General features: G+C 37.7%; 6 protein-coding genes across 8 annotated transcripts; 4 read left to right on the plus strand and 2 right to left on the minus strand.

The window, feature by feature from the left end:
- Positions 1-6,443: 6,443 nt before the first annotated feature.
- TrAFT101_003331 (uncharacterized protein) lies at positions 6,444-8,266 on the plus strand. Of its 2 annotated transcripts, XM_066126846.1 has the most exons (2): positions 6,444-7,218; positions 7,283-8,266. In XM_066126846.1, the coding sequence occupies exons 1-2, from the start codon at positions 6,894-6,896 to the stop codon at positions 8,212-8,214; spliced, it is 1,257 nt and encodes a 418-aa protein (XP_065982953.1). In that variant the 5' UTR covers positions 6,444-6,893; the 3' UTR covers positions 8,215-8,266. The 2 variants fall into 2 exon arrangements, with proteins under 2 accessions (XP_065982953.1, XP_065982954.1); XM_066126847.1 differs by having other exon boundaries at positions 7,196-8,266.
- A 205-nt stretch (positions 8,267-8,471) lies between these two features.
- Positions 8,472-10,052, plus strand: TrAFT101_003332 (uncharacterized protein). Its single transcript, XM_024902268.2, has 6 exons — positions 8,472-8,678; positions 9,049-9,105; positions 9,158-9,257; positions 9,311-9,525; positions 9,581-9,660; positions 9,723-10,052. The coding sequence occupies exons 1-6, from the start codon at positions 8,596-8,598 to the stop codon at positions 9,767-9,769; spliced, it is 582 nt and encodes a 193-aa protein (XP_024766916.1). The 5' UTR covers positions 8,472-8,595; the 3' UTR covers positions 9,770-10,052.
- A 346-nt stretch (positions 10,053-10,398) lies between these two features.
- Positions 10,399-12,772, plus strand: SAC6 (Fimbrin, actin-bundling protein). The gene is made up of 5 exons (XM_024903233.2): positions 10,399-10,494; positions 10,553-10,763; positions 10,811-11,493; positions 11,550-12,535; positions 12,608-12,772. Exons 1-5 carry the CDS (start codon positions 10,472-10,474, stop codon positions 12,637-12,639), a joined length of 1,935 nt encoding a protein of 644 aa, XP_024766915.1. The 5' UTR covers positions 10,399-10,471; the 3' UTR covers positions 12,640-12,772.
- TrAFT101_003334 (uncharacterized protein) lies at positions 12,629-17,009 on the minus strand. Of its 2 annotated transcripts, none has more exons than XM_066126849.1 (6): positions 16,648-17,009; positions 16,356-16,545; positions 13,168-16,298; positions 13,010-13,114; positions 12,847-12,917; positions 12,629-12,778 (listed from the first exon to the last, which is right to left on the minus strand). In XM_066126849.1, exons 3-6 carry the CDS (start codon positions 16,261-16,263, stop codon positions 12,739-12,741), a joined length of 3,312 nt encoding a protein of 1,103 aa, XP_065982955.1. In that variant the 5' UTR covers positions 16,264-16,298; positions 16,356-16,545; positions 16,648-17,009; the 3' UTR covers positions 12,629-12,738. The 2 variants fall into 2 exon arrangements, with proteins under 2 accessions (XP_065982955.1, XP_065982956.1); XM_066126848.1 differs by having other exon boundaries at positions 12,654-12,778; positions 12,847-12,920.
- A 216-nt stretch (positions 17,010-17,225) lies between these two features.
- On the plus strand, positions 17,226-24,305 carry TrAFT101_003335 (uncharacterized protein). The gene is made up of 6 exons (XM_024903232.2): positions 17,226-17,670; positions 18,213-18,524; positions 18,575-18,672; positions 18,734-23,659; positions 23,720-23,869; positions 23,926-24,305. The coding sequence occupies exons 1-6, from the start codon at positions 17,546-17,548 to the stop codon at positions 24,120-24,122; spliced, it is 5,808 nt and encodes a 1,935-aa protein (XP_024766913.2). The 5' UTR covers positions 17,226-17,545; the 3' UTR covers positions 24,123-24,305.
- TrAFT101_003336 (uncharacterized protein) lies at positions 24,196-26,821 on the minus strand. The gene has a single exon (XM_024907384.2). The coding sequence runs from the start codon at positions 26,457-26,459 to the stop codon at positions 24,696-24,698; it is 1,764 nt and encodes a 587-aa protein (XP_024766912.2). The 5' UTR covers positions 26,460-26,821; the 3' UTR covers positions 24,196-24,695.
- Positions 26,822-27,211: the final 390 nt, after the last annotated feature.

A 27,211-nucleotide genomic window follows, 5' to 3' on the forward strand; every position in this document is an offset into this window, starting at 1 on the left:
ATTTTTATTATTATTTATTAATTTTTTTAAAAAGCTTTTAATTATTTTTTAAAAAATATTTTTAATAAATTAATTATAATTACTTTAAAGAATTTTTTAATTTATATTATATAGCTATAGTAAAAGCTTTTTATTTAAAAGTTTAAACTTTTTTAATTATATATTATTTAACTATATAATAATTTAATTTAAATAATTATAAAATAAACTTAAGTATTATTATATATTTATTATTATTTTTTTAAATTTTTTAAAGCTTTTTTTTATTTTAAATTTATAATAAAATATTTTTTTTTATTAAAAACTTTTTAATTAATATTTTTTTTATTATTAAATTAAAATATAAATAAAGTTTTTTTAATATTTTTAAATTGTTTTTATTATAATTTTAATAAATATATATAAAATATATTATAAATATATATTATTTTAATAAAGCTAGTTAATATATTTATTATTTAATTTTATTTATAATTTTAAAAAAATTAAATTAAAATATAAATTTTTTTTAAGCTTAAGGTTTTTTATTAATAATTGTATTAAATTATTTATTTTTAATTTTAGTTTTTAATAATATTTATTATAAATTATTTATTTTTTTATTATAATTTATTATTAAATTATTAATTACTTTTTAAATTATATAAGCTTTTTTAATTATATATATATATTAAAAACTTTTTTTTTATAATATTATCTTTAATAAAGTTTAATATATATTTATATAAAACTTTATAAAAAAATATTTTTATAATTATATTTTTTATATTATTAAAAGTTTATTTTATATTTTATAAAAAAATTAATTAAATAATTTATTATATTTTAATAAAATATAATAAATAGTATTTTTATATTTAATTTATTTTTTTATTTATTTATTAATTTATAAATATTTTTTTATTATAATACTTTTAATTTAAAAAATTTAATAAAAATTAATAAAATTCTTAATTAATTATATAATTTATATTTTTTTATTATATTATTTTAATATATTTAATATTTTCTTATATAAGTTTAAATATTTTTATTTATTTTAAATTATTAAAATTTTTATTTAATTAAAGTAATTATTTATTTTTTTTTAAAAAATATTTTATAAATATATTATTATAATATAATATTAATAGTTTATTTTTAAATATTTTTTATTTAAAATATAAATTTAATTTTAATAATAAAAAAAGTTTTTTTTTAATATTTTAATTTTTATTTTTTTTTAAAAGTTTTTTTAAAATACTTATATTTTTTAAATTTAAGTTATAATTTTAATTTTTTATATTTATATAATATAATTTAATAGTTTTTTTTATAATTTTAATATTATAAATATATTTATATTATATTATATTTTATAAAAGTAATTAATAAAGAAATATAATACTTTTATTATAAAAGTATAACTTTAAAAAAAAATTATTTTTATAAATACTTTTTAGCTTAAGTAATAAAATTAATTACTTTAATAATTACTTTTATATTTTAAGGTTTTTTAAAAATAATAATTTATTAATTATAAAAAAGTTAATAATTATTTTTAAAAATATATTTAAGCTTTTATTTATTTTTTAATTTATAAATTAAATACTTTTTTATATTTTTTTTAATTTATAAATTAAATAAACTTTTATTATTATTTTAATTTATAAGTTAAAAATATTAATTTATTTTTATTTATAAATTATTTTTTTTAATAAACTTTTATTAATTTTATATTTTTTAAATATTAAATTATATTTTTTAATTATTTAAATAAACTTTTATTACTATTTTAAATTTAAAAATTTTATTTATTTAATATATTTATAATTAAATTAAAAAGTTAATTAATATTATATTATTATTTTATATATTTTTTTAAGCTTTTTTAATAAATATTAATTTATTTTAATTATTTATTAGCTAGCTATACTTTTATAAGCTTTATTATATTTTTATTTAATTAATAATTTAATTAATTAATTTATTAAAACTTTAATTATTTATTATAATAATTAATTATATTAAAATAAATTATTTTATATTTTTTAACTTTTTTTATAATATAATAATAATTTTAAAATTAAAAATTTAATAATATAAATTTATAAATATTAACTTTTATAATAATTAATATAAATAAATCTTTTATTTAATAAAATTAATTTTAAAAATTAATTTTTTATAAATTTTATAATAATAAAAATTTTTAAATTTAATAAAAATAATATAATTATTATTATAATTACTTAATTAAATTAAAAATAATATTTTTATTATAAATATAAACTTATATATTATATAATATTATTTATTAATAAATTTAAGCTTTTTAATAATATTATAATTAATAATTTATTAAAATATTTATTAATAAACTTAAAGTATTTATAATTAATTAAAACCTAGTTATATTTATATATATTTTTAAAAGTATATTTTTAATTATATATTATATTTTATATTATTTTAATAAATTAATAAAAATATATTATATAATTTAAAAAATAGCTTTTTATATTATTATTATTTACTTAAATATTAAAAATTATATAAATATTAGAATTATAATAATAATAAATAAAATAATATATTTATTAAACTTTAATTAATAAATAAATATTATATAAGTAATTTAAAATTATTTATTAATTATTAAACCTTATATAAAAGTTTTTTTATATTTATTTATAAACTTTTTTTATTTTAATATAATATATATATTTTTATATAAATAAAATCTTTTATTAAATATTAAAAAAATTTTTATTAATTAAAATATTAATAAATTATTTATTTATAATATTAAGCTTTATTTATAATTATAAAAAAATATTTTTATTATTATTATTCTTAAAGCTATTATTATTATTAAAATTATTATTATTTTTTTATATTTTTATTTATTTTTATTTAAATTTAAATATAATATTTAAAAAAATATATTATATATAAAGTTATTATTATATATTAAAAAATTAATTATTAAAAATAACTTTTATTAAATTATTAAAATTAATAATAATAATTTTATTTTTTAATAAAATATTAATTAAAAAGTTAATATATATTTTTAATAAAAAATTAAAAATTTTTTTTATTATTAATTAAACTTTATATAATATTATATATTAAATTAAAATAAATTTAATTAATAACTTAAAATATAAAAAACTTAAAATAATTAATATTATAAATATTATTAAAGTTTAAAATTTTTAAAAATTATTTTTATATTTATAAATAATATAAAAATATTTAAATAAAATTAAATAATTAATTTAATTTATTATTAATTTATTTAATAAAATATAAAAATTTTTTTATTAAAAAGTTTAATTAATATTATAATAAATATATAATTATTAAATTTTTTATAATTTATTTATATTTAAATATTATAAATATTTTTTTATATAAATATAATATTAAAATACTTTTATTTTATTATAGTATAAATATTATATAAATATTATATATTTAAATATTAATTTAATAATTAATTAATTTAATAATTATTTATATAAATATAATAAAATAATAATATAAAAAATATATAAATATAATTATATTATATTTATAATTATATTAACTATAGTTTAAATTTTTATAATATTTTAAAATTTATTTATTTTTTTTAAAGCTTTAGTAATTATTATTTATTTATAATTATACTTTTATAATTTTTATATTTAAATATTAATACTTTATAGTATTTAAAGTTATTTAAATTTATTATATTAAAGAAATATGTTTTTTATTATTTTTTATAAAAATATATATTTTATTAAATAATTTTAAATTTCTTTTTATAAAAGTATTAATTATATTAAAAAAACTTTAATTAAAAATATTAAATTATTAAAAATAAATAAATTTAAAATTATATTAAAATTAAATAATATAAATTATTAAATAAAAAATAAATTAATATTTATTAATATTAATAATATTTAAAATAGTTATATAAATAATAAATAAAATAATAAATATAATAAAAAAAATTATATATATTTAAGTTTAAAAATAATTAATTTTATTTTTTTACTATATTTATATATATTTAAATAATTAAATAAAGTTAATAATTAACTTTTAATTTTTATTAATATTTTTTTATATAATATTTATAATAATTTTAAACTTAATTTTTATTTTTATTAATAATTAATTAAAAAAAATAATAATTTTAGCTTAAAAATAAATAAATATATTTTATTTTAAATTTAATATAAATACTTTAATTTATTATTTATATAATTATTTATAAAAAAAGCTACTATAAAAATATATATTATAATTAAAATAAAGGTTTTAAAAAAATTAATAAATATTTTATAAGCTATAAAAAATAATAAAATTAAAAACCTTTATAAATATATAATAAAAAAGTTATTAAATATATTATAATTATTAAATTTATAAAATTAATTAATATTTAAAATTAAATTATTAATTAAAGTTAATTATTTTTAAAAAAGTTATAATAATATAATTTAATAATTTTAATATAGCTATTTTTAAAATTTATTTTAATAACTTAACTTTATAATTTATTATAGTATTTTTTAATATTAATATTTTAAAAATAAACTTTATAGCTTTATTTTTTTTAATAATTAATTATTAAAACTTAAGCTTTATTATTATTTAATTTATTTAAAGCTTATACTTTAAAAATAAATATTATAATTTAAATAAAAGTATTAATATTATAAAGAAAATAATTATAAATTATTTTAATTTATAAATTAAAAAAGTAAAATTATATTTTTAATTTATAAATAAAAAAGCTTATTATATTTATATATTTTTTTAATTTATAAATTAAAAAAACTATAAGCTATAAAGTAATAGTATTTTAAATAAAAGCAATAGAATTTTACTTAAGTTAATTATTTTTTTTTAATTAATAAAAAAATATAAAAAAGTTATATTTTTTTAAAATTATATTTATATAATAAAAGTATTATATCTTTTTATTAATTACCTTTTTAAATATAATTAATAATTTTTAATTAAATAATTTTATTTTTTTTATTTTTTAAATATTGTTTTAAATATTAAAATAATAATTTAATAATATATTAAATTTAAAATAAAAAAAATTTAACTTTTTATATATTTTTAATATTTATAAGCTTTTATAAATTTAATTATAATTTTTAATAATATTAGTAAAAAAATAAAAAATAAATTTAAAATAATTATAATATATAATAAATATTATATTTATATAGTTTTTTATAAATATAAATAAACTATAACTAATTAAATATTACTGTTTATTAATAATAATAATAATTAATTTAATAATTAAAAAAAAATTAATAAATTAATTATTTTAATAATATAGTTAAAAAAGTTAAAGGTTAATTTTATATAATAAAATAATAATTTAAAAAAAAAAGCTAAAAGTTTTTTTAAATTTAAAAATTTAATAAAAATAAAAAATTATTAATATAAAATTAAATAATAACTTAGTTAAGTTTTTATATTTTATTATATTTAATAACTTTTTAATAAATTAATATTATTTTTTATATATTTATTAATAATATATAAAATATATTATTATATATTAATAATAATAATAATAATAATAATAATAATAATAATAATATAATAATTATTTAAAAAAAGTTTATAAAATATATATTATATTAAAAATATTAATATTAAAAAATATTATTATTATTATTATTTTAATTATTTTATTATATTTTTATTTATTAATTATATTATAATTATTAATTTTTATTTATTTTTATTTTTATTTATTTAAATTTAAGTATTTTTAAACTTAAATAAAAAAAAAACTTTTATAAAATTAAATTATAATAATTATTTATTAATTTAAATATTTAGTATTATATAATTTTAAAAAATTTATTTATAAATAATTAAAAACTTTATTATATTTAATATTATTAAAACAATAATTATATTTATAATTTTAATTATATTATATATTTTTTTAAAATTATTTTTTTTTATTTTTAATTTAATTAAACTAATACTTATATTAAAAAATAAATAAATTATAATATATTAATTAATTAATTTATATTTTTTAATTATATAATTATTTTTATTTTATATATATTAAAATTCAATACTTTTTTAAATAATTATTAAAGTTATATTAAATTATTAATTATAAACTACTTTAGTTATATAATTAAAAAAAATCAAGCTTAAGTATATAAAACTATAGCTACCTATCTAGCTAGCTTATCTAGTAATTTTATTATAAAATTATATAATTATATATTTTAAATATATAAATAGATTTTAATTTTCTAATATTATATATATATTATAAATAAATAATTATTTATATATTAATTACTTAATATTATATTTTAATATATAATTTTTTTTTTAAATATTTTTACTATGTTATATATATTATTATTATTACAGTATGTTACACTTCCTCCTCCAATGGCTACTGCAATAGATGTCTCATCCATCCAGCAGCTGCTGGTATGTATTATATTTATTTTACTACTTGGCAATTTCTTACGATAGCTCTTGTCTTTCTCTTTAATTAATGTATTCCTTGTATTAGCATGGTCTAATCTGCTGCGTCTCCCTAGGACATATATGGCTCGGTCCTTGACGAGTCCTTGGTCATTGCCATCGCAAATGACTACGATGTATCTACCGCTGCCGGCTATAGTACTGCTTGCGCGATCTTGCAAAGCCTCGCGCAAGATGCAAACTTAGAAGAATCTAGTGGTTTCGACCCAAGTGCCGTACATCGGACTCTAGACGACGAGGATAGACGCGTAGTCGATATTGAGCGTTCTACCAGCACAAGCGGTCGCCATAGCAAACAAGCCAATGGCCAAGAATCAGCCGACACGGCAATTGCTATAACTCCGTCTCCTTCCTCTGCGGAATTCATGATTCCAGATGGCGAATTCTCCAAGTCTGGCATGCTGGAAACAGACATTCTGCAGCTACAGGATTTATTCCCTGATTTACAAAGTTGGGATATTAGGCATGCCCTACTTGAAGCAAACGGTGTCGTTGCAACTGCGTTGGATACCCTCCTTAGTGTACAATACCTCCTATCTACCACTGCTCAAAAGACTGCACCAGATGCACTTTCCATCCCTGGTGACACCAAGACTGAAGACCTTGGTAGGAACCGCAGTGTATACGGATACGACGCGGCAAGAATGGCCAATAGCGAGACCAGTATGAGTAGTCCAAAGACGCTTAAAAGTGAGTTGATCCTGAGGTCTGCTATACAGCCCGTGAGTTACTAAAAAGAGTTGTGTTATCACAGCTCCCGCTGCTATCGTCTACGTATCTGAACGCTTAAACATGCCTGCTGAAGAAGTTTCTATAATATACGCCGAAAACGGCAACTCTAAAGTGGCTACCATCTTAGGAATTCTGGATCAGTTCCTCATACAGAGAGAAGCTGAGCCCCCAACAACTCTAGAGAAAAAAGTTATAGATGATCTCAAACAGAAGTACCGCAATACCCCGGACGAGTACTTGCAAGTTATCGTCCAGATAACTGGACCAGATTCTATATATGCTGCGGAGCTCGCGTCACAAGTAAACGCATACTTTAGTAAAAGATCAATGAACCAGAAACTCAAACTGAATTATAGACTGACACCGTTACCCCAAGAAGATCTTGAAGGATCAACGGGGACGGTCATTGATACTTGGGCTGAAGGAAGGAGTCCCCGTCGGGCTACCACATTATCAACGTCTAGCACCGGAAAGGATCTCAGCCGGGCTCTGCAAACATCAAATAATCTACAAAGGCAGAAACAAGATGCGATTGCATCCGCTGCAAGCCTCCATCGACGTGGGGCTTCGAACCCGCTGTATCGGCAGGCAGCAGGTTACTATGCGCAACAAGCTCGCGAACACGCAAAGCGTGCCCAAGAAGCTACGTCCACTGCGGCAGATATATTAGTTGACCAACAAAGCACCGATAGGACAGTTGATTTGCATGGCGTGTCTGTCCAAGATGGAGTGCGAATTGCTCGCCAGCGAGCGTTGAATTGGTGGAAAGATTTACGTGGATCTCGAGAAGGGCCTGTGTTAGACGAAAGTCTCACTATCATTACTGGTTTGGGACGTCATAATACAAGTGGAATTTCACCACTTCGACAGGCTGTGGCTGCTGCACTTACGCGGGACGGGTGGAAGTATGCAGTGGAAACAGGGAGGTTTGTTGTATCAGGACGAGGAAAGTAGTAAATCAATGGAATGAAGACAAGTAAATTAAAAATTAAAAATGACAGTGCAGGTAATGTACTTAATGTTTTATAAAAACATTTAAATTAAATAATTATTCTAGAAATATTAAATATGTATAATATTAATAAAAGAAAATATATTCAAAGATTGTGATGTATAAATTCATAAATAAAAAAATATTATGAAAATCTTGGTATATTATTGCGTTAGTATATTTCCTTTTAGAAATCCACTAAAGTTTAGCACATTTTTGCTTGCCTCGGAACCATCCATCCTAACGTTTACATCCGCTGACGATTGCACACCTGGATCATCTAATTTTCTTCAATTGCTCCAATACACTTCAATACTGACATCTCTTTTTCTTCTCAATCCGAAATGTCTCGCGGCGGCACTACCTTATATGTCACAGGCTTTAGCCACGGCACCCGCGCCCGCGATCTCGCCTACGAATTCGAACGGTACGTCAACCACGCCACGCTCACGCTCACGCTTTCGCTCTCGTCCTCGTCCTCGCCCTCGCCCGCGTCCTGTCTTGTACCGCCCCGAGGAACTCCTTTCGATCGACAGATTTGATACCACGTCGATGTCGATGCCCTCGCAACCCTCTCCCCCCCGTTGACGCCTGAACCTACCTCTCCCTTTTCCTGCCGTGTCGGTCGATGCGTTTCATTTATCGCCCGAAGTTGTTCTCTGTGCGAACCGATAGTTAGATTGCACCTCCTTTCGTGTGCATACAGTCAATGAATATGCCCGAGAAACGGCTACCCCGGCGACTGCGCCCTCCGTGTCTGTAATGTGATGGAATGGCTAATGAAAAGTGTCGATTAGATATGGGCGTCTGGTCCGCTGCGATATTCCTGCGCCGCGATCTACTTCCAGCAGACTGTGGGTAGTTTGATTCTCTCAAGGAGTTATCGTTTTTCTAACGGCTTGCAAGGTTTGCTTTCGTAGAATATGAAGACAGGCGCGATGCCGATGACGCATATCATGAAATGCACAACAAACGTATTGGCCGAGATGATCTATTGAAGATCGAGGTGCGTGTACTTTATAATTTTTTTTTTTTTTTTCATTACTAACGTGCTTTTAGTGGGCTAGAACACCTCCTTCAGCCTCATGGCGCTTCGAATCTGGGCGTGATCGTGATCGTCGTGGACCTCGATCTCCTCGTCGTGGGCGATCACCCTCTCCCCGTCGCAGCACTCGTGACTATTCCCCACGGAAAGACGAACGTCGGGATCGCGACAGAGACTATGATCGCGATAGCCGAAGGGACCGGGATCGCTCTAGAAGCCCTGAACACCGGTAGGCTCTTCGAACTATCAAGGCAGTTCCGAAGTTGACATTTCTATTTGTATAGCGACCGAGACCGCGATACTAAAGATGAGCGCGATGATCGCGACCGAAAGGAAAACGGAACTAACGGCGACGAAAGAAAAGGTAGCGCAGCGCTCTCTGAATTTGTCTCTTCTGATTTTAAACACAGTACTAACATTTCCCAGCTGAGAGTCCTCTTCCCGCTCATGACGATCTTGATGTTGCTGAGTAGTAGAAGCCACCAATGTCAAAGCGTAAATACGGTAGTAGATCGGTTGCCTGGAATCTTAACCGAACTACTCTCTTTTCTTCCCGCATCTTCCTCTCATTTGTACAATGCTCGGGTCTCCAGGTATTTTTCACATTCAAGCACATGACAGGGATTCATCGTGAGATGTGAGATACTTGGTAACAAGACCAAAATTTGTGCTGGTTATAATGGTGTTCGAAAACGCGACTTCAACGGTTTGCGATACTGAAGTATTGTAACTAATAGCTATCTAGTAATAAAACAGTTTTTATTTTATTTTATTTTTTTTATTTTTTTTATTTTTTTTTCTGTTTTTTATTTTTTGTTTGTATGCATTAGCAAAACAACTTCACTTATGATCAATAGCAATGGTTGGGTTAAACAATTACCTTTGTATGTTCAATACCTGGTTCAGCATATATCGTAGTATATTTAGCTTGTATGGAGGGGTGCCATCTTTTCTGCCATCATTACATGTATGCCTAGCAGGCTGCTACGTAGTTTAGCTATAGGCACTAAGGCTGCCTTAGCTAGAGGGGAACGTGGCTGTGTGGGGTTGCTGGCGTCAATTGTCTGACCCCCCTCACTAGCTGGTTAGCCATTACTCCGAGCAGATTACGCAGCTCCTTTCTTCTGAACATTGACTTGACATTTACTCGAAGAAAGATCACCAATATCTCCAGTATGAATGTCCTTAAGCTTCAGAGGTACGTGAAATGCGGTCGGTTATAATCTTACTCCACGTTTATCTAACGCGCTTGATAGGAAGTTTCCTCAGTTTCCTCAGAATGAGATCTTCCAGCTATCCGACGCCTTCCAGCGGCTGGACGTAGAAGACCGGGGATATCTCGATGAAGCAACGGCCATTAAGGCCACTCAGCAAAGCGAAAACCAGCCTTATGACGTTGTCAGACAAGCTCTGAAGGAAGTAGACCTAGACTCTTCACGGCGAGTCGAACTCGAAGACTATGTCGGAGTTAGTCAATCCACGTCTTGCTTCGCGACTCCTCTAACACTTGCCAGCTTATTGCTAAATTGCGCGCCGGATCAACCGCCCAAAAACGTCTCTCTACTGGTCCTGGGCCAGCACCTTCTGGAGCTGGTGCCACTCCAGGCCATGCTTCCAAGGGCAGCGTAAGCGGCAAGATCCACGTCCAAGGATCAAATGCGAATACCACGCATACAATCAATGAAGATGAGAGAACAGAGTTTACACGCCACATTAACGCGGTTTTGGCTGGTGATCCGGATATTGGTAGCCGACTTCCGTTCCCAACCGACACATTCGAGATGTTTGACGAATGTAAGGATGGATTGGTTCTTGCGAAGCTCATTAACGATAGCGTTCCGGATACTATCGATGAGCGAGTTTTAAATATGCCCGGACGGAAAACCCGAACTCTGAATGCTTTTCAAATGAGCGAGAACAACAACATCGTCATTGAGTCATGCAAGGGCATTGGGTGCTCTGTTGTCAATATCGGAGCTGGAGATATCATTGAAGTCCGCGAGCATCTTATTCTCGGTCTCATTTGGCAAATAATTCGACGAGGCTTGCTGGGGAAAATCGATATCAAGCTGCACCCTGAACTCTACCGACTCCTGGAAGATGATGAGACTTTAGAGCAGTTCCTGAGACTGCCTCCCGAGCAGATTTTACTTCGCTGGTTCAACTATCACCTAAAAGCCGCCAATTGGCCTAGAAGGTTCGTGTGCACTTGTTTCCCTATGATACTATCACTAACTTTCTGGCCCCGCTTAGAGTCACAAACTTCTCTAGCGATGTGAAGGATAGTGAAAACTACACCGTCCTCCTCGCGCAAATAGGAGGAGAGTATGGCTGCACACGAGCTGCTCTGCAAACCAGAGATTTATCACAGAGAGCTGAAGAGGTTTTGCAAGAAGCCGATAAGCTTGGATGCCGCAAGTTTTTAACTCCGTCATCATTGGTTGCGGGCAACCCAAAACTTAACTTGGCATTCGTCGCTAACCTCTTCAACACCCACCCTGCGCTTGATCCTATTACCGAAGAAGAAAAGTTGCAGGTCGAAGATTTCGATGCAGAGGGAGAACGCGAGGCGAGAGTCTTTACTCTGTGGCTAAACAGTTTAGATGTGCAGCCAGCTGTAGTCTCGTTTTTCGATGATCTGAGAGACGGCTCGGTTCTTCTGCAAGCATACGACAAGGTCATTAAAGGATCTGTTAACTGGCGCCACGTTAACAAAGCACCCGCTCATGGAGGTGAAATGCTCAGATTCAAAGCTGTTGAAAATACCAACTATGCTATAGAGTTGGGCAAACAGAATGGATTTTCGCTCGTGGGCATTCAAGGAGCAGACATTACTGATGGCCAAAGAACGTTGACACTCGGACTTGTGTGGCAACTCATGCGAAAAGACATAACGTTGACGCTATCCTCTCTGGCGCAAAATCTTGGCAAGAGAGAAATAACTGACGCCGAAATGGTCAGATGGGCCAACGATATGTCAAAGAAGGGCGGTCGGAGCTCATCCATTCGCTCGTTCAAGGATCCAACGATTGGCTCTGGTATTTTCCTTCTGGATGTCCTAAACGGCATGAAGAGCAGCTACGTGGACTATGACCTTGTGACACCTGGCCAAACGGAAGAAGATGCATACATGAATGCGAAATTGAGCATTAGTATTGCTCGTAAGCTTGGCGCGACCATATGGCTTGTCCCCGAAGATATTTGCCAGGTCCGTAGTCGTCTGGTGACGACGTTCATTGGTAAGTTCAATAACGTCAAAGGCTGTGTAACTTGAAAATTTCCAATGTTTCATTACTAACATAAGGTGATAGGATCTCTGATGGCAACTTATGGCAAAGCGTAATTACTTTTTCAAGTTCCATTTAAATTCATCCATTTAGAATGGCACTAATTACCACTAAATATTAATTAAATCATATAAATACGTTAATAAAAAAAAGTCTTAAGATGACAGCTTCACATCCGTAATTGAGTTGAGGAGCCTGCATTGTCAAAATGATTTAGTATATGTTTTTCTTTTAGTCTCAATGTAAACAATAAGCCTACTTACTGCAAGTTACGGTCCCTCATCTCTCGGTCTAGAGAGTCGACTTGTTTGGCAGTCAATCTAACTTTGCTGAGCTACTTCAAACGGTTAGTCAAATCGAAATATTCAACCTGCGCACGAAAAACGATTACGTGAATGGCTGCAGTCTACAGGGGGGCTCTCGTACCAAAGCTAATGCCGTTGAAGAGTGATCAATTTCTTCACCGTCGGCTGCATTATCTGCCGAATCTAGACTCCCACCGCTGGTGGACTTGAGTAGGGCGGCCTGAGCCTGATGCGTTGTTAGCTAGAGAGCGTCATCAGATATAAAGCATGACAACCTACCTCTGCCTCCGCTAGCTCAGCATCCTTGATTTTTAACTGAGCTTGCAGTTGATCATTCCTGATCTCTGCTTCAGCGAGCTTCTTCATGAGCTGCTCAGAATTCATCTCCGATTCCTTCACCCTCTTATTGGCTTCTTCTACTAGCGTCGTCATGCTATCATTCAAGTCGCTATAATCTGCGTGAGCCGTCTTTTCTTTCATCTCTGACATTATCCGTAGCTCTTCCAAGTCCTTGGACGTGAGAATCAAGCTTTCTCGTGTAGCGGTATATTTTGCTTCCATATCGACCAGGTTATCTTTGGTGGACTTCAACTCAGCTTTAACAACGGTCAAGGCATCCTGGAATGTCTTGGTAGTTGCGACAAGTTCAGCCTTCAAGGTGTTGATAGCTGTTGTATCGGGTTTGGCGGTTTGAACCGCGTCTAGCTCGGCAAGTGCGGTCATTCGCTCTACTTTTTCTAGAGCAAGCTGCTGGCCGACGTCATCTGCTTCTGCTTGAACAACAACTAGCTGCTCCTGTGCTGCTTTCAATGAAGCCTGGAGCGTTGCATTGGTGGAAGTCTGAAGTGACAGTTGCTCTTCCGCTGCCTTCAATGAGGCTTGGAGAGTTGCATTGGTGGAAGTCTGAAGTGACAGTTGCTCTTCCGCTGCTTTCAATGAGGCTTGGAGAGTTGCACTGGTGGAAGTCTGAAGTGACAGCTGTTCCTCCAAGCTCGCACTCTGAGTTTTGGCTTCGTCTAGAGTAGCCTTGAAGCTTGCGTTTTGAGCCTTGGTTTCGTTTAGAGTAGCTTCGAAGCTCGCGTTCTGAGCCTTGGCTTCCCTTAAGCTGGTCTCCATTTGTGTATACGCCACTGTTAGTTCTTCTAGTTTTTGCGTTACTTGGAGTCCCTCTTCTTTCAATGAAGCCACAGTATCTGTATGAGCAGTGGTGAGTTTCTCGATTTCAGCAGCGTGTAGACTAAGCAATTCCCGCTTTGAAGCTTCATACTCCTCCACGCTGCTAGACTTCGCATTTTCAAGCTGTGCTGCCACCTCTTCGAGCTTCGTATGCAGCGCAGCCAATTCTTCTGCATGTTGACTAGACATTGTTGTTAGAGTAGATTGATGTGCAGCAAGCAGCCCCTGCGTTTCTTCTTCGTGAAGTCTCTTAAGGTCATCCAACACCTTCTCATGGAGTCCATTTTGTTCTACCGATGTAGCTTCTCCATCTGCCAGTGCGAGCCGCAGTTGTTCATCGTATCGAGCTTTAATAGACTCTAATTCTTTGGCGTGAACATCCAATGTTTCCAAAGCTTGGTTTTTGGCAGCTGCCAACTCTTCGTCGTGGCGACGTCTCAAACTGGCCAGCTGCTCTTCATGTTCCAGTTCTTTGGACTCGAGTGAATTAAGAGCTGATAACCGGCGCTCTTCAGACTCTGCCAGAGCAGTTGTGTGTTTCTCTGATTCTTCAGTCAAAGAAGCCTGCAAGTCGTTATGTAGCTTTTCTAGCTCTTCAAACTTGCGTTTAAAGAAAGCATCGCCGCGGAGGCTTTCAATTTCGTTCTCATAATCTTGAGAAATTTGCTTTAAACGCTCATCGTGCATTGTTTTCAAGTTAGAAATCTCCTCATCCCTGCCAGTTAGCGTGACTTTCATGTCGCTAATTGTGTTTTGTAGCTCAGTTTCAACTTTGCGGGCAGATTCTAGCTCCGCCTCTCGGTTGGTTAATTCGCTCTCAATCTTCGCTACTAGGGATTTTTCATCGTCTTTACTGGCTTCAGCACTCTTCGCGGCCGACTCAGATATGGCGAGCCTAGATTTGACATCTGAGATCTCATTTTCGAGATCTGATATTTTGCTAGTCAACGCATCGCGCTCGGATGTGATAGCGTTAATAGTCGATTCCAATTCGGCTTTTGAAGCAGTCAGTTCATCCACCTGGTTCTGGAGTTTTTGAATGTCTGCTTCAAATGCCAATCTTAAATCAGCGTCTGATTTGTCCGAATCTGCTTTATCAGAGATGGTGGCTTGGAGCTTCTCAAGTTGCGCAGCATAGTCTTGTCTAGTCTGCTCAAGTTGGGTCTCGGTTGCTTTGAGTTTCTCCTCGTTCTCAACCTTTAAATTTTCCAGCTCTTTTTTCAGTGCGTCTAGGGCTTCTCCTCCCTCGTCTTTGATGCGAACAGCCTCGATAAGCTCATCATCCACAGTACGAAGCTTTTCGGCTTTCTCTTGTAGCTGGGCTTCCAGGTCACGTATGACGGCATCGTAATCAGTTTTCGGGCCATCAGGCGTGTCTTTCGGCTCAGTTTGAGACTCGCCCTCGTCTAGCTGCTGGCTGCTACCTTCTAGCTGCTGGCGAAGTTCAGCTACAGTGCTTTCGAAGGTACCCAATTCTACCTTGAGAGATTCGATTTCTTTGTCTCTCTCAGCTAGCTTGAACGTGAGTTCGTCGAGGATTTTAGGACTGTCCGGATGTGCCTCAGATCGAACGGAGGTTCTTGTTGATGGGCGTGGAGCTCCGGTCACTAACCCGGGTGCGGATGTTCTTTTTCTCGCGTCCGCGGCGGCATTCGACGAAACAGTACCCCGGGTCAATCCTGCTCGAATCGCTGCTACTGATTCGGATGCTCCCGTTCTAGTACGCGGAGCAGCTGGTTTGGGGCTTGCAGCACCAACACCCACAGTAGATCGACGGCTCGCTACAGTACTGCCTGTGGCCCCGGTTTTTTTCTCTCCTGCAGCTCCCGCTGAGTTTGAGATTATTGTGCTCTCTCGTCGCGATGCAGGCTTGGATTTCTGGTCATCTTCACTTGCACCGACACTGGGGGCACTTCGATGACCTATCGTCGACGTGGAGGCAGTAGATCGGTGTGCTGAAGTGGACGAGCGAGTCGGCTGTTTGTTCAGAGTAGCCGAAGATCGAGCCGAGACAGTAGTACGAGCCACAGTCGAAGTAGCGGTTGCACTGGCATAGCGGGGAGTGGCTCTTGCTGCTGGAGCAGAGGTAGAGCCAGCTTTAGCGTGTGGTTCAGCCCCCTCAGCGGCTCGGTCTTTGGCTGGGGCGCTGTCCTTGTCGCTAGGCTGAGCAACAACGGTTGACATCTCGCTCTCTGGCATTGTGAGATGGTTATATATGCGTTGCGACGTACTAGCTGTAGGGCCTTGTCAATACCGCTCTACCGAGACACAGCAAGCTGGAGCAGATATACCTCGTGAAAAAGGGCGATGTTAATCACTGGATTCTCTATATGGTCATGATATGCAGTCGTGGGTCGCGTAAAGGGTGATTAAATAAAAGTCGTCCCTGGTCTGTAAAGGCTACAGGAGCTAAACGAAATTCAAGGCTTCGGTCTAGGAGAAGAAAAAAAGAAAAGAAGAAAAGAATGTTCTGCCGGCGGTCTATAAGATATCAGCTTAGGAGCAGAGCAGTAAAAGGGGCATGAACTACGGAGTAGCCCCACCGTCTCCCCCGCCGACCCCTCCAGGGTAAACTGCACTTACACCGATTTTATGTTGTAGTGGGCAACTGACGAGCAGCGTATGAGTGTATGGTGGTGTTTGAGGACCAAGGTAGTGCTGCGAGGTTTTATCGTATTACCGGTGAAGAGAGAGCGTATGGGGGGCGTTATCAACGATGTGTCCATGGTTTTTTTGCCCTTTTCTTTCGGGTTTCAATAGATGAAAGGCCTTTGCGTTTATATGCCGCTGTGGCAGCTAATCTGATAGCATGAGTAGCCGCCAAATCTGCACCACTGAATACCAGGGTAGTAGATAAATAGACCTAGCATGTATATTTGCATGCTCGTTAACATACCAAACCGGGTACTACACTCTAAATCAAGCAAACCACAGCTTGTTCTTAGCCAGCCGACAAAGTTCAAGTAGCAGGATACCTGGCCGCCTCTAGCTAGCAGCTGAGGTATTACTACTGCTACTAGTAGTACCTAGAGGTTCCCAGCGGGATGCGTCTGTACCCTGGTACTTCTTATCGCAAGCGCCTCTACATTAGTCATAGTTCCACTGCCGGACTAAGCATAGTAGGCAGTAGGCACGAGTGACGCTGCAAGCAAACTCGGATCCAATACACACTTCCTACCTATCCACCCAGTCTATGTGCTTGGGCAGGCGCTTAATCTTGGCTCAACTCACACGGCGACCCTGAGTGGACGGACGTGATCAATCATCGCTGATTCTCTGGCTCCCCTAGTCGGCTCACAAGGCTGCCCGGCCTATCCCCGTTTCCTCACTCAGATGAGGGAGTGACACCGTGCATCGCCAACAAGCGGCGCAAGAAGCGACGTGCGCCTGCTCTGCTGGATTCGACAACCTGCAAACGCCCAAGCTGTTCCCATCGCCCCTGCCTAGCTCGTGCTTGCCCTCCTGATGGCGTAGTTTGGGCATGGCAGAACAAACATCGGCAACCGACCACGAAGTGCGACTTCCCGCGTCATCTTTAACGCCCACTGCCCCGACTGCTGCGTCTGCCGCTGCGAGGCTTGCACCGGCCACCGTCCAAAGCCAAAGGTATGAAGCTCCGAAGGCTGCCACAAGCCTCCATCTACTGCGCACTGATGACCTCAACACGTTGAAGCCTTGCCCCGGCCTAACTCTCACACATACCTTCTGCGACAGCCTTGCCAGTTGAATTCCCACCTGCCTTCTGGCCCCCTCTACGTCTCATCCACCGCACACCAGTAGTGCTACGGTTGATGAGGCACTTCCCCTACATGCTGGGCCGTGCTATATATCCCAACCCACTGCTACGCCCTCCTGGCATAGACATCATCCTACGTGCTTCATTCACCCGGACCCGAGGTCTGGCACTGCTGTTTTCTTCATCCATGACAAGCACCCCTTCTATATAATATATACACGCACGAATTTACCCTGGCACTGCCGCCTTCGAACGCCTGACAACACCAACCGAGTTGCTTTGTCCACCGTCATCACGAACTGCCGCACCAAGGAAATTCTGCTCTTCTCCCCGCTTTCCTCTCCCACACTTCCTCTCTACCTCAGGCACGAGCACGCAAGTAGTCTCTTGGCAAGTTTCTCATGTCTCCCAGAATAACCAGGTCTTCTGCCCGCCAAGCAGCGAGCCAGGCGGCTCGAGCTTCTGCTGCATCCTCTGTCTCTGCCACCACACTGCCAGAGACTTCGCCTTCTACTGCTCCATCGCCTTCGCTATCCCGGAAGCGAAAAGTTTCGAGCGCTGAGAAAAGCCCTGCGACTGGATCACAATCTAGCTCTTCGGTTCGACGGTCCAAGAGACAGAAGATTCCTGAAGCTGCTGTTCCACCATCGGAAGCTGCAAATACCCTACCTCATCAAACCTCGCCGCGGAAAGGAAAAGTCTTAGTGGATATGGATGGCACCGAGTTAGTTGGAAGATCGTGTCTGTGAGAAATGGTGTTAATATTGAAAATAGGATGCCTGATATCCCCGCCGCTATGGACACATCCCCTAGTTCCAATGTTGCCAGTCGAAGATCGGCACGGACTAAGAGGAATTCTACCCAGTCTCAAGGTTAGTCTTTGACTCATCTGCTAGATGCCTTCTCCCTGGGACAATTACTAACTGTTATAAGGCACCACCTCCTCAATGCCGCTTAACCAGGACTCACATCAATTCACAGGCCATAGCTCTGACCAAGATACTACCATGGGCGGCATGGGCGAACCCAGAGGCCAAGCTTCTTCATCTTCACCCCAGAAGGGAGATACACTCGCTAGAAACAGCACAGGTGATAACCCGAGAGAGGGCGATTTGAGCAGGGGTAGTGGCGCAAGTCGTGTTGAACATCCTCCGTACAATGATGGGGACGAGGACGAAGAGGACGAGGACGAAGACGAAGAGGACGAAGAGGACGAAAATGACGATGATCCCTTCGGAGCATACGGGGGCCCAGGAGATCATGATTCCGGACTTTCCAGTACTTTGCGAGCACTTACCGGCATCATGACTGGGCTGTCAAGTCGATTACGGGAACTCCTTGGCAGCCTGCGTAGTGACGATTCATCTGTCCAAGTGATTGCCCTACAGGAGCTGTCTGAGATTTTCCTGGTGTCCAATGAAGATAACTTGTCGGGTCACTTTTCTCCTGATGCGTTCGTTAAGGAACTTGTTCAACTCATGGGCAAGGAAGAGAGCCCCGAGATCATGCTCCTAGCCTGTCGCTGTCTTGCGAACCTTATGGAGGCCCTACCCGCTAGCATTGCCAATGTTGTGTATGGAAATGCCGTCCCCGTTCTCTGCCAGAAGCTGCTCGAGATTTCGTTCATCGACCTGGCAGAACAAGCTCTTAGTACACTTGAGAAGATATCCACCGAGTACCCGTCTAGTATTGTCCGAGAAGGAGGGCTCACGGCATGCTTATCATATCTCGACTTTTTTGCAACCAGTACTCAGCGAACAGCGGTGACTACAGCAGCCAATTGCTGTCGGAATATTCCCGATGACTCATTCCCTGTAGTTAAGGATGTCATGCCAACCCTTCTTAATGTTCTCAACAGCAATGACCAGCGAGTTGTGGAGCAAGCTTCCTTGTGTGTCTCAGGGATCGTCGAAAGCTTCAAGTATCACCCGGCAAAGCTCGAAGAGTTGATCAGCGTCGATCTGCTGCGCGCGATATTACGTCTCCTTGTCCCAGGGACTACGAATCTCATTGGCCCTAACATTCATACTCAGTTTCTCCGCGTACTAGCCTTCACTGCTAGGGCAAGTGCCAGACTCTCTTCCGAGCTCTTCAAACTAAATGTTGTCGAGACACTCTATCAAATTTTGACGGGAGTCTCACCTCCTACGGGTACTGAGGATGTAGCATCTAAACTGGATAGTGTCATCATTATGCAGGCGCTTATCCATCGGCCTCGCGAGCAGATTGTGGAAGCCCTCAATGTTATATGTGAGCTGCTTCCAGACTTGCCTCGAAATGCGGGAATTGCGGTGGGAGACTTTATGGAGCTGCATGATGCGATTGAGCCGATTGCGCCGTCATCTTTGGGTAGTAGATGCGATCCGGGCCCTAACGACTGCCGGCTTGAACTTTTGGAAGACTGCAAGGACCAAGTTCGCCGTTTTGTGCTCATAATTTTCCCGACGTTAACGGATGCCTTTTCCAGCACAATAAACCTGAGTGTGCGCCAGAAAGTATTGACTGCTCAGATAAAGATGCTCTCTAATTTGGACCAAAGTCTCCTGGCTGAGGCACTAGCACCAGTGCCTTATGCATCCTTTTTAGCCGCTATTTTATCACAGCAAGATCATCCTTCCCTAGTTATTCTAGGCCTCCAAGCAACAGAATTACTTCTTACCCGCCTTGGCAGCGTTTACCGATACCAACTTTATCGCGAAGGCGTGATACTTGAGATTCAAAAACTTGCAGCTGACGACAGCCAGTCTGGCACCAAGGAAGATTCCAAGTTCAAGAATACGTCCCGACGTCTTAGTCTGCCTGATGCTGGCGATAGTAGCACTCCATCATCAGACCATGAGTCCGAAGACAATGATAACGAAGACGAAGAAGCAGAGGACGAGGGCGAAGGTGCTGCTCATGAACACCACTCTTCTGGCGGCGATGAAGAAGACGTCGATAATGAGCTCAATGCTAGTGACGTATCACCTGCTAGTTCTCGCGGCTCTTCGATGTCTCTGGATGCCACGTCTCTTCCCTATGTTTCCAATATCCAATTAATGAAGTCGCGTATTATCACCATCGCAAAGAAATTCTTAGAAGTTCACGAAAAAGACGGCCACGGCCAGGTCATGAGAACGCAAACAACGCAGATACTGCAAACTTTATCTCAGCTAGCAGAAGAGCTCGAGGCCTTTTACTTAGCACGTACGTCAAAGTTTTTATCTCCAGAAACTGGACGGACGCTTTTCTCCAAGCTTTCTAGTTACTTTGATACCGACATCCTGGAAAGCATTACTAGTGCAGAACTCCTAGCATCTGGTATAGTGAGAGTACTTCTTGCAATCTTTAGCAATCCTGACGAATCACTGGCACATTCTGCCCAAGCAAACTTTTTGGAAGTATTCATGAATCCTGCGGTGAAGTCCAAGCCCGGAACTGGCGTTAGGGAATCACAAGCAACACCATTCGGCGTATTAATTCATAAATTACAAGATTTGCTCAGTAGGTCAGAGCATTTTGAAGTCATTACTGTTCATCAAAATAGCTTTGATGGCAATCGCAGCAGCCCCGCGTCGATGTTGGGTAAGCAGATCAAACTCAGGCTGGTTGCCGATGATGAGCTGTCGATTCCCCGATCTTATCGAAACATAATGGTTTCCATTCATGCAATCGCCACTTTCAAGTCCCTTGATGATTATCTTCGTCCACGAATTAGCCTGGCAGAGCGGCCAAGGATCTCCCGAAGGGATGGGCTCTCCAGAGCCCTTGCGGCTATAGCTAACTCTAGCCTATCGCAGAACTTTGCTGCAGGCGCCGGTTTAACTGGATCTACTACGCAACCTCCTTTGCCTCTAGCTTCAGGGTCTTCGGGTTCCCGGTTTTCTGGAGGAGCCAACAGTAAACTATCATCTCATCTGGGAGAGATAGCCAACTCGCAACCTGCCGGGCCGTCTAGCGATAAAGGATCGCTACGACGCTCTTCACGGCTTTTTAGGTCATCTGCAGAAATACCAAATTCTTCGACTCGTCCTCCTGATGAAGACAAGGCCCCACAGCCTACTCTGGAGTGTGCAGATGAGAAACAGCTTACTGATGACGACGATGACGACGATGACGACGACGACGATGCAGGCGACAGTACTGCTCTTGACGCGATTGTTGGCGAGCTTGATGAAGATATGGAAGGAAGAGGAGAGCCGGATCCATCGGCCGTAAACCTCGAAGTTGCCTCTGGAAATAACATCATCACACGAAAAGAGGATGGCACGAGAGTTCCGACACCCACTGGATCAAGATTCAAGGACTATGGCTCGTATAAGCACAGCAGCCCTGCAGCGTCTCATTCTTCATCGCGACAGGCCTCATACTCTTCAATACTCCAATCTGCTCCTCAAGATTGGTATATTGAGTTCACTCTGGATGACAAGGTTATTCCAAATGAGACAACTATATATCGTGCTGTTCATATGTCGACATCCTCTTCAGATGACCACAACAATAAAAACATTTGGTCATCCACACATCCCATTAAATTTCGAAGAGTCTCTGGACAGCCTCCTGCAGAGTCTAGACCGACCAACTTCAATATCGAAGCTGATGGAGAAGTAGAGAATGGGATTTCGGCATCACTAGCGAAGCACCCAATAACTGCCTCTATCCTGCAGCTTCTTAATATCCTTCACGACCTCAATGCTAACATAGAAGACGTTTTAATCGAAAATAGGAACAGTATGGTTGGCCTCCGTGTTGAGCCATTGTCTCAATTCGTAAATACAAAGCTTACGGCTAAGCTAAATCGCCAATTAGAGGAGCCGTTAATCGTCGCGAGCAGCTGCTTGCCGAGCTGGTCCGAAGATTTAGCACGTCTCTACCCTTTTTTGTTCCCCTTCGAGACTCGGCACCTCTTTCTTCAGTCAACATCATTCGGATATGCCCGGTCAATGGCTCGCTGGCAGAACGCACAGTCGACGGATGATAACCGGCGAGATCGCTCTAATGAACGGCCGTTCTTAGGCCGACTTCAGAGGCAGAAAGTCCGTATCTCCCGACTCAAGATCCTCGAGTCAGCGTTGAAAGTGATGGAGCTATACGGCGCTTCCCAGAGTATATTGGAAGTCGAATATTTTGAAGAAGTTGGTACTGGCTTAGGCCCGACGCTCGAATTCTACTCTACAGTATCCAAAGAGTTTTCCAAGAAAAAGCTCAAGCTTTGGCGAGAAGTCGACTCCGCCGGGTCAGACGAGTTTGTAATGGGGCAGACGGGGCTATTTCCCCGGCCTCTCAGCCCCGAGGAGGCAACAACGCCAAATGGAGAACGTATTCTTCATTTATTCAAGGCCCTTGGCAAATTTGTAGCCCGATCAATGATTGACTCACGCATAATTGATATACACTTCAACCCGATATTTTTCAGAATTGGAGATACATCCTTGACTGGTGTCAAGCCCTCCTTGGGAGCAGTAAAAATTGTCGACCCAGGTCTTGCTCGCTCGCTGAAAACAATCAAGAAGTTTGTGTTGGCCAAGAAAGAGATCGATGAAAACCCGAACCTCACGCCAGCACAGAAAGTCGCTGATACAGAGGCAATCATGATCGACAATGCGAGGCTAGAGGACTTCTGCCTCGATTTTACGCTGCCCGGCTACCCCGAAATTGAACTTGAGGAGCATGGCTCTTTGAAGCGAGTTACTATTGAGAATGTTGATACCTACTTAGAAAAAGTCATTGATATGACTTTAGGGGCTGGAGTTAAACGCCAAATTGATGCTTTCCGTACTGGCTTCTCGCAGGTGTTCCCGTATACCGCACTGAGAGCTTTCACCCCAGATGAATTGGTATCGTTGTTTGGCCAAGTAGAGGAAGACTGGAGCCTTGAGAGTGAGTGCCTGTATATCTTGGACAATATTGAAGGGAGAATAACTGACGTGAAATATTTAGCCCTCATGGATTCTATAAAGGCGGATCATGGCTACAACATGGACAGTCGAAGCGTGAAGAACCTACTGCAGGCGATGAGCGAGCTGGATCTCAAACAGCGACGAGATTTTCTACAATTCACCACCGGTAGTCCAAAGCTTCCTATTGGCGGTAAGTTTTTTACATTCCGATGTGGGTTATTGAATATGATGCTTACTGTGTACTAGGTTTCAAAAGTTTAACTCCGATGTTTACCGTTGTTTGTAAACCTAGCGAGCCTCCGTACACCTCCGACGCCTATCTACCGAGTGTCATGACGTGCGTGAATTATCTGAAGCTTCCAGATTATACGACGATGGATATCCTGAAGAAACAGCTGTATACTGCAATCAGGGAAGGACAGGGAGCTTTCCATTTGTCATGAGTTGCTGAAATCAGGGCCATTAGATCCGTGGCAGTATGGCATGCGGCAAAAAACTAGTTGGGAAAAAAAAAAGATTCTATTAATTCTAAATAGTAGATATATATTCGATGGAGAATGATAGATTTAGTCCACCACTTGGGTGAACATATTTTACACCAATGATGAATTTAAACTGCAGCACGGTCATCTCGAAGATATATGCTAAGCAAATTGTCCCGCCGGCATCCTCAGCGTGTTACCCTCCCTTATACGAAGAGGCATGGATAGAGCTGTTGAATTGTAGGACAGTAGAGTTCACCACTGGATGAATGCTAGAGCGGCCATTACACTTAGGAACCCTCCATGGTCTCACGAGAGCGTAGAATTAGTTAGCATTGTCGCTACCAAATCCTCATATTATAGCTTTCATGCTAGTTTGTATGTATTATAGTTGCTTATACGGAAAGGCTTTCAAGACGCTATCGATAATTAAGAAAGGGTATACATGTTGGAAAGTTTGGTAATTCAAGCAGAGATAATAGCGCAGGCCTAGCTTTCTGGTCATTCTGGTTTTATTTCAACGCTCTAAAGGCATTAAAGTTTATCGCTAATCAAACTGTCGGAGAGCATTTGGCTCTTGGTCAAAAGCGGAGATGAGCCAAGGACAGCACTGGCTGGGAGAGTAGCTGCAGAGCTCCCATGGTCCTGGAAGATTAAGCTGCTTGGCTGACCAGCATCATGATCGTTGATGTAAGTATCGGTTTCGGCTGACTGCAGAGTGGCAGCAGAACTACGTGTGTCCTTGCGGCTGGATGATCGGTAATCTGATACTTGGCTAATATCGTCCCTTCCATCATCTCCGCTCGCTCTTTGTAATTCACCGTCGTCAAAAGTGGCGCATCTTAGATTCCACAGAAGTTGACCCGCTATAGCTGGAGGAAGGTAAATGTATCGTTGGACAGTGCCGTTTACCCACCCTTCCTCTTGCATATCACGTTCTTCTAATGCGTTATTGAGCTGATAGACTTGGTCAATGCGGTAGTCCCAGCCATGGCCGCGTGGCCTGCCAGGCTGTATGCAGGCCATGTAGCGTAATATACCAAGGCTGAACAGCCAGAACCGCTGGACTTGTTCGGGCACTCGATAAGCAAGATGAAGAAATGACTCCGAGCCGCTAATTATGAGGTCAAGGACTTCGGAAGGTGTGGGAAGGAGGATATCCGTACGCGCAGATACCGGAGCGAGGGACTGGAGAATATGAAGTGGTACGCGCTGAGACTCAAAGATCTGACCCTGACTAGGTAGTTCTGTATGCGCTGGAGTGTGGAATTTTTGCCCTTGGCTGGGATTGGTTTGATCATCGGAGCCAACTTGCGTCTTTGGTGATGATGGCGATGACGGTAATGAGAAGGCAGGGGTTTGTGGTATAGCGGTATGCTGGGTTTGGGTATCTTCCATCGAGAAGTCATTTTTATTATTCGTAGTTCCATTAGATGGTGTGAAGGCAAGCGAATTCTGAGATGCCATCAGCTGTCTTCTGGCCGACGAATTCCCAGGGGTTAGTTCCGGGTGCTCCAAAGAAGCCAGTTCCTCCAAGATAAGCTGAGTCTCGTGGCCAGCGTAGAGCGTTTCTTGGTGTATTAGTCTATTAAAATCTCTCAGCTGCAGCTCCTCATCGTCTTCGTCCGAGTCTGGAATTTCTCGGTCATCGGCCTCCGTAGCTGCAAAATGGACATGTGCTGATAACGCTGTGCCCTCTTCTTGAGAGCTCTGGGTACTTCTTAATTCCTCCAGATTTCTACGCAGGTGCGCACGGCGCCGTGGGGAATCTCTCACTATATTCAGCGAATCGGCCCATGACACAGATCGAGGAGGCGCCGTAGCAGCCTCCCGTACATCTTCAGGCCATCGTGGGGGAGAGATGTTGACCCCGGCTGACGCATCATCATCATCATCGCCAGAGCTGTCGTAAGTTGAACCACAAGAATCTTGGATAATGACTGTATCTTCTCTTGTCGTCAACTCTTGCGGCTCTGTTGTCAACCGAGATTTAGATTCCCTTTGTGGAACGGTCAAGCCACTCTTGTCATAGGCTGTCCCGTCTTCATCTGAGGCATTGTCATCCATCAAGGTTGCATCTTCACCAAACGAAGAGACGAAGCTCATTTGTGTCAACGTCTGCTGCTTCAGTGACGAGCTCTCTCGCTTCAATGACGAAACCTCTCGCTTCTGGATCCCATTGCTCTGGCCCCGAACTCTCCTGCGCCTCGTGGGGAAACGGACCTGCTTGGTAGAGCCCGTCGAGCGATATTCCCGACCTTGTCGAGCAGTTTCGCTAGAGCGAGGTTCTGGGGCCATGACTATCACCAAGGGAGAAAGAACAATGCCAAGCTATGCATTGACCAGGAGTAGAAACTGGGATAGATGGAGAGAGCAGTGGGAAGATTCAATCGTGGCTCAAACACGCATCTGCACACAGACGCCTTGTGATCAAGTTTTCTGCGGAGAGGCTGCAGCCAAAGCAACACCTAAAACTGGCTCTCTGGAGCTTCAAAGACATTAGCACCGTCATTAGATATGATTGACCATAGAGACATATGTGAAATGGATGCAGCGTGGTTTCCACCCAGGGTTCATCCGCCGCCTATGTGTGCTATAATGCCATGGATTTCAAAAGTTTGATGTTGATAAAAGTGGAAAGAAGAAGAAGAAGAAGAAGAGAGAGAGAGAGAGAGAGAGAGAGAGAGAGAGAGAGAGAGAGAGAGAGAGAGAGAGAGAGAGAGAGAGAGAGAGAGAGAGAGAGAGAGAGAGAGAGAGAGAGAGAGAGAGAGAGAAAGAAAGAAAGAAAGAAAGAGAAAGAAGCTATCATAAAGCCGTCATGGCAGTGTCTTGTCTCTTTGTTTGTCCCTCGAATCGTGCCAAACCACACTCTAGCGAATCTGTCGTTGCACGGCACGCTTAGACGTATCCGATCGCTTTTGTATGGGCAAGGGCGTTGTCGCGTCGATTCCCCGGAATTTTTCACGGAGTTCACGCACTCAGACCCACCATCGAAATGGGTTAGATATCTCATGCAAGGTACGGAGCGCTGCAGTACGTACTGCACTCGT

This window comes from Trichoderma asperellum, chromosome 2 (genome assembly GCF_020647865.1).
Source record: "Trichoderma asperellum chromosome 2, complete sequence".
In the NCBI taxonomy this organism is placed as follows: domain Eukaryota; kingdom Fungi; phylum Ascomycota; class Sordariomycetes; order Hypocreales; family Hypocreaceae; genus Trichoderma; species Trichoderma asperellum.